Below are 12397 nucleotides of genomic sequence, written 5' to 3' on the forward strand. Positions count from 1 at the left end.
GGATCACAAAACAGCTGAAAAAACAGCTGAAAGTAGCTGAAAAAGCTGAATCAGAACAAAATGTGAAAGGAGCAGTAAAAGGTTGTAAATAGATCTAAAGATATGAAGGATGTAAAATGATCTCAAATCATTTTCTATCAGGAAAATAATGGCAGAAAAGGCTAAATGTTTGAAAAAGCTAAAGTTGCACCAATACCAAAAGTCATAGCAAGATTATCTTGAAAGAGCTGAACATTTTGATATGATTTGTTGAAATAGCACAAAAATTGTGGAACGAAAAAGATGTGGAAAAACATATGGAAGAAAAATGGATCACAATAGTGTGAATGTTTCATAAACATTCACACAATAAAGCCATCAGATTAACAATACATAAATAGAAATACTTTGACAAAGATTGTTTTTAATAAAAAAGCTCAAGTTTTTAAACTAAAATCTGAGGCCGCCTTCACATGCACAACTTTTCTTATCAGACAATATGTTAATAACCACAGCTTATCTAAGAAAAGGAGCCTACAGTCGTTTACATAAACAGGATGTTCAGCTAACACACTGTTGGAACAATAATGAGAAATTCACCCATTTTCAAGTTGTTTAAAGAGACTAGTACTAATAAGCAGATACATTACTTATTCATTTAGCAAAAATTGAGCAAATAGCCAGCTCAGCTTTGAAATATTTTCATAAACTTAATTGTAAAAATAAATAAAAGTTATTTAAAAAAAAATTCTGAAGAGCAGCATTTGATAACTGCTTGTGCGGTAAATATAAATACTTAAAAGAAGTGAACACACTGAGCATTTCCCCTGTGACTTATGTGGTTTTAAGACATGGGTGTGTAGCTTGTTGATCGAGTCGCTGATTTTTACTGATAAAGGTTTTCGCAAAAATGTCACAAACTGGCAAATGCATGTCAAATTGGAGGTTGATGCTTGTGATCAAAAGGAATCTGAAGCAGCTTCTGAGATAAATGACTTAACTGATTACATTAAGGCTGTTTGTAGTCAGCTGATGCTTCTCTCTTCTATATGTAGGAGACAAACACCTCTTCTATCAGTGACATTATCAGTTCCTGTTGTAGCTGGACAGGGCTACATGCATGCTATCACGTTGAGCAGCTTCTTGAAACTGTGTTCTCGACCACATCCCCCACTTCCTACAAACCCACACATTCATCAGCCCTGCAAAGTGATTCCCATCACTGCAGTCTTATGACAAACCAGTCTGGGATTACAGCGTTACTCACTGCTTCCCTCTGCCTCTTTTCTCTGTCACACACCCATTGTCTGACTCTGCTGTGACATTCAGTCAGCACAAATGCAGCCTGGCTGGTCGGCAAACAACCTGACAAAAGGCGGTCCTCTTGTCAAAATGTGTTGTGTCCCTCAGATTGTGGTTCTGTTCAACTTCTCCTGTTGAGACTGAAGACACTTCCCTATTCTCGTTGCTACACACTTACTGTTTCAGTAATTTACAAAGCAGATGATTCTTCACGGGACTGATCCACCCCTGAGTCACATATCTTTGCCTAGGTTCCTCTGAGCTGTCTGTCTGAAACTGAGTTCTCACAAGCACTTAATTCGATGAAAAAAGGAAAAAATGGACTGCTTTGTCTAAAACCCGGTCAAAATACCCTCAAATATCATTTTGCTGCAAATAAAAACAGAAAAGTCTCAAAACAACTGAACAGTATTAGCATTTTTTTTAATTACAACCTTTAAGAAGACTGTTGTGAAATATGATCAAAATATACCGACACAATTTATGAAGCTTTTGTTTTATCGAGTGGACTGCACAATATGGCAAACTGCCTCTTTAATTGGTACTGGTTGTACTTAAAATAAGTCAGATTTGTCAAGTAGTGAAAAATGAGAGATTGCTCAGTTTCTGCAGCCAACACTTTGCTTGAGACTGACAGCTGAAGGCTAGTAAGCTCCTAAAATGAATATATCTGCAAACAGTTTTATTCTGGAGTCCCTTGTATGTGAAATATGAGTGAATACAAGGAGCAATATTCTTATGTGGTTGCATGTAACTGTCACTTTCTTTAAAGTGCTCCTAAAGACACACTGAGGGAGCTAAATGACAACATCAGCTCGCTTGAAAACAAGCATCTGGATGCTTTTTACGTGGTGGCTGGGGACTTTAACCACGTAAACCTGAAAGACACTCTGCCAAGATTCTATCAGCAATATCAACACGAGGAAATAACACACTACCCCGTGTTTATACCAACATACGAGACGCATATAGAGCCGCACCACACACCACATCCCCATTTTTCTGGCCCCTGTCTAACACGCCCCGCTGGGATGGTCCAGACCCACACAGAAGACCATCACTGTGTGGCCCAGCAACAGTGACTCTGTACTGGAGGACTGCTTTGCATGCACAGAGTGGCAGATGTTCAAGGAGGCCGCTGTAACTAAGGGAGAGCGGAATCTGGAGGATTACACATCTGTTGTCCTCGGATACATCAGCAGGTGTTTTGAAGATGTCACCACCACCAGGACTATGATGTGCTACCTGAACCAGAAACCATGGCTGAATGCAGAGGTCCATACCTTGCTGGAAGCCAGGGACACTGCCTTCAGTTTCTGGCAACTCACAGGAAATGGGAAGGACAAGGAAAGAGCTAGCTGCTGGTATTACGAGCACCAAAGAAACATATGCACAGAAGATCCAGGGACATTTCTCCTCACAGGACCCACGGAGCATGTGGAAGGGCATTAAGTGCATAACGGACTATAAAAGCAGAGGTGCACTATGTCCTAGGGACCCATCACTGCCTAATTCTCTTAATAGGGTCTATGCACGCTTTGAAGACCCAAACAGACCACCCAGCACCTGACTCAAATCATTACCTCAAGAGGAGTTCCACAGCGTGACCTCAGCAGAAGTAAGGAGGACCATCAGGAGGATTAATCCTCACAAAGCCACTGGCCCAGACAACATGGGCTGAGTGACTATGCCGATCAGCTCTGTGAGGTGCTGGCTGATGTCTTTAACTTCTCCCTCACCCTGGCAACTGTTTCCACCTGCCTGAAGACCACTGCCATCAGCCCGGTTCCTTAAAGCTCTGCAGTGACTGGTCTGAAAGACTACTGGCCAGTAGCACTCACTCCGATAGTTTCTAAATGTTTGAAAGACTGGTCATTGCTCAAATCAAAGCTACCATCGACATCAACGAGGACCCTCACCAGTATGCATATCGCAAGAATCGATCAACAGAGGATGCCATCTCCTTTATGGTACACACTGCATTGAATTTGAGGGAAGGTCATAGAACAGCATAGTCCAGAGCCTCCCCCTAGTCATAGTCCTGATAAGAGATGTTTGTTTATCAGCCAGCTCAGTTGAGCTCTGTCACAGGTCCACGACCATGAGGAAAGGAGGGTGTGTGTGTGTGTGGGGGGGGGGGGGGGGGGGAGAGTGTCTTTGTTTCAATAACATCCAAGGAGGAATTGAGATAGTCCACCTTCCAAGACCAGGTCCAGATTCAGATATCAACATTGTTTTGGGTCAGACCAAACTCGTAAATTGTGGTGTCTACCTTACAGTCTCGCTAGTACATTCTCTCATGGTGACTCCAAACAGCCAAATTTGATTACTTACACTGAAGTTGAGCTTGCAACTTCTCCAGAATTTATTCCTTCCAGCTGTCAGTGGACACTGCCAGAAAGTTCCACAGTCCCGATAAGGATCAGCCAGCTCAGCTTCGATACAGCACCACATATAGTTCATACAGAGTCTGAGTGCTGCCAAGCCCGGCACATTCTCCACATTCCAGGCAACTTAAACAGCTGCTGATGTTTCTGAATTTGTTGACAATCCAGATTTCCACCAGCTCCAAACAGCAGAATCCAGTTATCATACATGAAATTATGTTTCAATTCAATTCAATTCAAAAATACTTTATTAATTGCAAAGGGAAATTATTTTGTTGTTGTAACTCGTTATTCTTATTTCATTAAGAGATGTTATAGATAACTGATGGCTGTAGACAGGAAGGATCTCTTGTAAAGGTCCATCCCACAGTGAATCCCAAGAAACTGGCTGCAGATGTTGTCCGATCCGTCCACCCAGACTCGGCTGGCCTCTCGGTTCGAGAAGGGGTTATTTGGTCAGTTCCCCCGGGCTATACGACCATCCGAATGCTGGGCAGAACTCCTCCCAGTGCGATGGCCACTCATCCCAGCAGTCCGCCGAGCTCCTCGTCACTGCAGACAGCCAACTGTAGGTTCCGAGGGAAGATCCTGTCCTTCCGCTGTCATGAGCCGTGTTTCTTGCTAGTTCCAGGATCTCAGTGGTCAGGCACTTGAGCACAGCTGGCAGGTAGATAAGAATGTGACCACAGAACATCCTTTCAACTCATTTGAGATTTGCGGCTGTAATTGAGATATTATTTGAGCTTTTGCGATGTTAATCAGCTGCTGTTGGTTGTAGAAAACTGCTTTGTTGCCATGGTTGCACATCACAACAAATTTCCAAAACTAAAATAATTTCAGTAAAAATCATTCCAGCTGCACAGCATCTGATACCAGAGGAAACAATAATCCAAAAAATGTGCTTTACATCCAGCAAAAGAGGAATTAAAGTTTCTAAAAGCAAAATTTCAGAATGAAAGTAACAGAGCTACTCCAACATGCAGCTACATTGAGCGGTGCAATTCTAGAACAATTCTGTTGAGGTAAGAGGGTTCTCCTTCACCCTGACTACCTGTACAGAAAAATTGATCAATTTTGTTGAGAGACCAGCTGATCAAATCCATCATTAAAAATTCAGAAGGTATGCAAAAAAGAGGCTCTTTAAGAGGTTCACAAGACAAAAGAACAAAGCAGGGACGGAGCAGAGGAGGATGCGTCTGCCTTCCACCAAGAATCAAGCAAGAAGAGGGCCACCTGTATCATGAAGGACCCAGCTTACGCAACACACACACTTTTTTCCCCACTTCCCTCAGGCAGGAAGTTGCAGAGCATTAACTGTAGAACCACTAGACTGAGGAACAGCTTCTACCCTGAAGCTGTTAGACTCATAAATCCCTAACCAGGAACATCACTGTAATGCCACTTTAAATTGGAGATATGCACTTTATCTGTGGTGCTGATTATCCATGCTGCTGATTTCTTGCCTTTAAGCTGCTGTATTCACACCCACCTGCTCACAACAGACTCATGTTCAGGCTGCTGCTTAATACACCATATTATTTTACACTATTAGTGTTTAGCATATATCTTAGATCCTTGTATACTGTTTCTTTTTTATACTTTATATTTTTGCTATTTTGGGTGTAACTGGGAACTTGAGTACACAATTTTGTTCCACCTCATGTACCACATGTGATGCAAATGACAATAAAGAACCTTGAAACTTGATAGAGCATTTTGAAATTAGATGAGATACCTTATTGTTTTTATTTTTAATTTTATCAGATTTGAATTCACAGGCAGCAAATCACTACAATTCTGAAATTACTAGGAAAAAATAAAGAGAATCTGTAGGTCCAGATCACATGGAAGAATAGTTAACCTCAAATCGTTCAAAGTGGGGTTTTACTGAAAACTTGAAATAGATTAATATCTATACCTCTTTAAATAGTTTCATCATGAGCTAACAGCTAGCCCGTTAGCTCATCAAATAATATATTCCTGCTGGAAGTGCCATAAGAGAAGTGCTACAGCTAGCTGCCCTGCTGCTTTCGCTTGCAAAAATAACATAAATTTATAAAAATAACGGTGTAAGATGAAACTGATGGCAGTCGAAGGGATCATAAAATAGAATATGCATGAACTGCTATGAAAGTTTTGAGGTTGAATTTGTTTTAAAACAGCAGCGACCCACTTTGGTCTTATCCCTGCTCAGATTATCTTGTCAAAGGCGTTTGGACTAATCTTTTACCAAGGCCGTTTCAAAAGCTATCTACAAAAGTTAAAACATTTTATCAGACCCCACTTAAAAAAATATAATTGCTTTGAAAAATAAAGAAAGAATTATATGTTTATGCTAACATTTGCATCATTAGTGGTATATTTACAGTAAAAACAAAAATTAATTCCTACAAATTCAGCTTTTTATATGAATGGAGATTAAGTTAAAGAAGAGAAAAAAAACATGGGTTTAGCAAGACACTACCATTAAATTTTAATGCATTTTACCAGTAAAATCAATCCTGGAGCTCACTGGCAAACAGAACAAATTTAGTCTATTTTTAATGAACATAAAAACATTGCTTTACAGTAGTAGGTAACGTGACAATGACAAACATGACAGAAACTGAAACCCTCTCATGGTTAAATGTGTTTCTTGGTTATTCTGATGCTCTCTGCTTGCAGTAACTATTTATGTCAATGGCTGATTTAATAGAAGTATTTTTTTAAACACTGAAGAGAATGAAGCATGAAAACATGTCAAAGGACAACATGTTTTTAACAAGGTTAAAAAAAGCAACGCTTTATGTTATTTCACATTTTGTTACAAGTTTGTACTTGACCTCTGAAAAGGGTCTTTAAATTTGTTTATTTCCTAAAACAAGTTCATTTTCCAAATTCTGACAAAACTGTTGCTGAAAAAAAAAAAAAAAGGAATAAAATAAGTAAACTCAGACTCAGGTATTAAAGTTGCATGAAACAACATTGTCTAAAGAAGAATTTTAACATAACACTCCCAGGTGGTACATTAAAATAAAAAGTAAAAATTACATTTATGTTTTTGACATGCTGAAGAGTCTCTCATTCACTAGCTGCAGCTATTTTAAGCAATGTATCAACAAATAAAAAATAAATTCTTAAATTCTACTTTCCATTATTCTTGCTTTGTAGGTTTTTCTCTCTGTGTGTTTTTCAAATTGCATTAAGGTGTTGGCTGAACAACTATGTGGTCAGGATTAGGAACACAATCACCTGGTTTGATTCATGCACTAATCACCTACACAGACAGAACAAATTATAATAAAACAGGATTTGAACCGAGTCATAAGGTTGAAAATACCCTTAAGCTGCTGTCTCACTGTCAGCAACAAATTCAGAAAGACATTTGCAAGAGGGTCTAAAACATGTCTCAGAACACGGAGGAAGAAGCTGGAACGTTTAATATGTTGGAAAATTAGCAAGACAAATTGTCTGTTAAAATAGTGACAGTTGTCTGATACCCATCTCAAAACTTCTCAATTTAATTTTCTCTTCTTTTCACGTTTTTTTTTTTTTTTTTTTTTTTTTCAAAAAATGGGAAACAACTTTGAAAGGAATTGGCTACATATAAAACAAAACTGACTGACTAGAGACTAAATAGAGAATCTGGCATTTTGGGTGCAAAAATGGAACAAACTGCTTTGGGATGCTTTGGAGTATGAACAAACTGCAAATAAATATGGACAAATTTAAGAAATGTAACTAAATTCCATGTGCAAACTAAGTACAAATTCTAGTTTTTTATTTTTATTATTATTTTTTTATGTCACCTGGTCACCAAAATGTGCTTTGAGATTCCACAAGATATAAGCTAAACTGAAGTCAGTCCCCTAGTTTATTAGAATTTTTTTTTATCATTTATTTTTCAAGTCTGTGCAACATAAAGCACAACTTTTATTGTTTTATTGGTTTAAGCACAAATTTTTGTTGGTAATGTACTTTACTAAATGACAAGCACAAAAAAATTACTCCTTGTTAGAAGTTTTGCTCATTTATTTAATTATTATTATTATTTATTTAAGTTTGATTTTGTGAAGTATTTTTGAAGTATCTTACTGTCCCAGTCAGTTCTCTCAGGTAGGATTTTTATTTATTTTTTGTTCTTTTTCGGCTGCTCCCTTTTTTAGGGGTCACCACAGCGAACTCAGTCGCACGAATACTTGCCGATTATTTTTACATCAGATGCCCTTCCTGACTTCGCTCTCAGACTGCAGGCTTACTCGCGGTTCCTAGAGTTTCCAAAAGCAGAATGTGTAAGGATGTTAGTTTTCTGTGGCCCGGTTTGTCTGTTTCCCTCGTGCTCCCTCATTAGTTCCATTGTTGCCACCTGTGTCTCGTCCCAGCTGTTTGTCATCATGTCTCGTCTTCCCCAAGTATTTAAGCAGTCCTATTCTGTCTTGTCCTTTGTCGGGTCGTTCTTCGTTGGGTGTGCTTCCTTGAGTCTCCTGAGTCTCTCCTTTTCTTCCTGGTTCCTCGAGTTCCTCGTGTCTCCTGAGTTCCCCGTGCCTCCCTCCTTGTTTATGTAAGTTTTGCTGCCCCGTCAGCATATTTATTTTGTACTTTTTATTTATCATTAAAGACCTATTTTTGTATATCTGCCGAGTTGAGTCCCTGTTCTGCACTCTGGGTTCGCTCCGACCACAAATCCTAACAGAATGCGAGGAAGATCTGTCAGTTTTCAGGCTCCTCTCTTGTGGAACCAACTTCCAGTTTCTGTCTGTGAGGCATTTTGACATTATCCAGTTTTAAGACTGGGCTTAAGACTTTCCTTTTTGATAAATCCTATAGTTAGGGTTGGCTTGTCATGATGTCTTAAGCTTAAACTACTGGAGAACAAATTGACCTGATTTCCTTAAATGAATTGTTAAAATTAAATAGTTTTCATATGATATTATTTCTATCTTAACATGTGATTCTTCAGCTGCTATTGTGTATTTGTTCCTACCAAACCCAGCCGGTCAAAGCAGATGGCCACATGTCCTGAGCCTGGTTCTGCTGGAGGTCTTTTCTTCATGAGGGAGTTTTTTCTTTCCACTGTCGCCTTCATGCTTGCTCAAGATGAGAGTTTTGTGATGGAGAAGCAGTCTGCTCCTCAGATAAATAAAGTTATAAACTTATTTTTATATATATGAATATTTCAGTTCAGTGTCCTGAGATGACTTCTGTTTTGACTTGGCGCTATATAAATAAACTGAATTGCATTTAACTGATGAGTCGACACTGTCAGTGCTTATGTCTTACTTTAGATAACATGTCTTGCATTACTTTAGTTCAGTGTATTGTTTTGCACTATTGTTTAGCATATTTCTTAGTTTATATATTAGATTGTTAGTACTGTTGCTTTTACAATTTATATTTTTGCTATTGTTGGATAACTGGGACCTTGAGTACACAATTTTGTTCCACCTCATGTACCACATGTGATGTGAATGACTATAAAGAACCGTGAACTTTAACTTAAGATAAAAAAAGGCTTGTGTTCATATTCTTTGCTTTTTCAACCCTTTTACTTTGTTGGGTATTTTACAATTAGACCAGTAGCATTTGCCAAGTGATCAATGCTGCAACAGATGGTTTTTTTTTCAGTCAAGAAAATAGTGACAAATAAAATACCAATGCATAAGTGTCACAATATAAAAATAATACGGAAATAAGCATCCACTGGATTGCAATGAAGAGCCCTAATTATGGATAAATGGTAGTTTGGTTTGTGGTCTTTCCCACTTCCTGCTTCTCCAAACTAAGAACTCACTGCGGTCAGGAAGATTGCTCATGTTTTTCACACAACCCCACTCAAAACTGAGTAACTATATGCATGTAACTTTCAAAAGTAACAAACATTCCTTTAATATTAAGTCTGGGGACACATCAAAATCACTAACAGCTGTTTTCAAAATGGGTCAGAGGGCTATATGAATGGTTTGACGAGTGTGAAGATGTTAAGCTATTCACGTCTGCTCTACATTATAATACATGCACTTTAGAAAAAAAATACATGGTTTTACAAGTAATTTTCCTTCATTTGCATGTTTTACTTACAAAGTAGATATAAAACAGTATGTGTGCTGTACAAAAGAGAAAACTGGCTGAAAACAACATACAAATATAAAATTTAAATTTGTTTGTTTGTTTGTCAAAGATCTGTGAGCCACTAAAAAATAAACTGAACGTCTGTCACACAAAATACCAAAGAAAGCCACAACTATCTGTTTGTATCTGCAGCTGTCTGTCTGTGAAGCGTCTTCTGTGGGTCGGCACAACAAAAGAGAAAAAAAAAAACTTTACTCACTCGGACAAAATTATCAGGGAAAAGCCCCCTGCGTCCTCCCAACTCGCCTTCCCACCAGCCTCCATCATCCCGCCGTATGTTCTTGATGATATCACCCACTGTCAGGGTCAACTCATCGTCCTGCTGAGCCTCATAGTCGAACTCCACCACGGCCTCCACTAGGAAACGAGAGGGTTATTGTTAGCATAGAGTTGAACATAGAAAATCCACATGGTTCAAAAAGTCTCTCTGCACCACCTGCATCATGAAGGACCCCACTCACCCAGCACACACACTTTTTGCCTCACTCCCCTCGGACAGGAGGTTCAGTTCAATTCAAGTCAATTCAGTTTATTTATATAGCACCAAATCACAACAAAGTTGTCTCAGGGCACTTTACAGAAACATTCACATACATAGAAAAGCCAATTAGTAAAGTTCTCTATCTAAGTAAGCCAGCTGACTCATTGAATCTTGGCTTTGTTGCAGTTTCCCATCCTGAGCAAGCACAAAGGCAACAGTGAAAAGGAAAAAAACTCCCTTTGAAAAGGAAGAACCGTCCAGCAGAACCAGGCTCAGAACAAGCGGAGGTTGAGGAGCATTAAGTGTAGAACAACCAGGCTGAGGAACAGCTTCTACCCTGAGGCTATTAGACTCATGAATCTCTAACCAGGATAATCACTGTGAAAAAAATCACTGTAATGCCACTTGATTGTTGATATGTGCTGCTGACTATCCATGCTGCTGATTTCATGCTGCTGATTTCTTTCATGTTGCTGTGTTCATTAGTACTCATCTGCTCACACAGACTCATGTTCGTGCTGCTGTTGTTCGGCGTATTGTTCTTGTACTATTAGTGCTTAGTATATTCTTAGTTTAACGTATTTCTTAGTTCATATCTTAGATTTTACTACTGTTTTTCCTTACAATTTATACTTTTGTTTGCTGTAACTGAGACCCTGTGTACCACATGAGATGTGAAAGACAATAAAGAAAACCTTGACCTTGAGCATGTGATGATGATGATTTTATTGATTGATTTACGTGGAAGTAAAAGAAACACTCAAACCACTAAGAATTACATTAACAGTCTGCCTTAAAGGCTACTATAAGAGGGTTCCCACAAGATGTGAACATTTAAAAACTTGAACTATTTTCATCTCATGTGTTTCCATGTTCTGCCTTTGGTTGTGTTGTTCCTATTTTCACAAACTGCTTCTTTATTTAGTCCACATTGTACCTGTCTTTACCATGAACACAGTGCTATAAATTAGACATTATTGTGTTTGCTAAATTAATTATTAAACAAAATTTCTAAAAATAAAAAAACCCATCCACTAGGGAGCACAAGCCAGTGTATCTTTTGTGCCAGTCCCAAGCCAGGGTAAATGGTGAGGGTTGTGTCAGGAAGGGCTTCCAACGTAAAACACTCTTGCCAAAACAAAATGATGAACCACAAATTTAATATTGAAAATTATCAGTGCATCCATCCACCATCTTTACCCACTTTTTCCTTTTTGGGTCACGGGGATTAATGGTGCCTATATCCAGCCAACACTGTGTGAGAGGCGGGGTACATCCTGGACAGGTCTCCAGTCCATCACAGTGTATAGACAAATGAGACAAACAACCATTCACTCTCTCACTCACACCTAGGGACAATTTGGAGTTACCAATCAGTCTAACATGCATGTTTTTGATCTGTGGGAGGAAACCTGAATTTGATATTGAACTTTCTTTTCTTTCTTTTTTTTTTAGTAATTACAATTTCAGTGTAGATATTTAAATTTACAGGTTGTAACTGAATGCAACACAAACTTTTAAATGGTTAAAAATACCACTATGCAGGGCCTTCCCACCAGTGCCGGCTGGCCTGCTGCAGCAGTACGTCAGAGCATCCGCCATATTGAATGTGGCAGATCTGCCGGTCAACTAATAGAAAGAAATGGACTGAACTTCATAAAGCACCGTTCTACAAAGTGTTTTAAGTTGATGTCTGTCATTCACACAAACTAATAAATTTGGAAAACAAACAGGCACCAAACACAACATTTGTAAGTTTTAACGTGATTATTAAAAATGATTACTCCTTAAATATTTAGGTTATAGGAAAGCACTAAACCAACATATGTATTATTTTGAGTGTTTCCAACTACTAATGTGTGTAACACTATTACTTTGGTAATAAACATAGAAATATTCATATTTGACAGTTAATCTGTGTAACCAGATAACCAGATCCTGAAATGTAGATGTGACTACATGTGGGTTTTCTGAATAAAGAGCACTAACGTGCACATTTAACTGATTTTGATTAATCGTTTTTATATTCACATCGATGAACATATGAACATCAGTACAGTATATCTTTACAGAGGGTGGGGGGTATTGAACACACACACACACCTACATACTGTATATATACTGTATATATATATATATA

The 12397-nt window shown here is 38.5% G+C and overlaps 1 protein-coding gene across 1 annotated transcript in view; it reads right to left on the bottom strand.

The window, feature by feature from the left end:
- Positions 1 to 12397, bottom strand: part of sh3kbp1 (SH3-domain kinase binding protein 1) — a 102170-nt gene that overhangs the window by 71059 nt on the left and 18714 nt on the right. Inside the window, exon 2 of the mRNA XM_037694436.1 lies at positions 9976 to 10133. Coding sequence (XP_037550364.1) covers positions 9976 to 10133 — 158 coding nt within the window. The remainder of the gene's footprint in view (positions 1 to 9975; positions 10134 to 12397) is intronic.

This window comes from Nematolebias whitei, chromosome 20 (assembly GCF_014905685.2).
Source record: "Nematolebias whitei isolate Nwh7 chromosome 20, NemWhi1, whole genome shotgun sequence".
Classification (NCBI taxonomy): domain Eukaryota; kingdom Metazoa; phylum Chordata; class Actinopteri; order Cyprinodontiformes; family Rivulidae; genus Nematolebias; species Nematolebias whitei.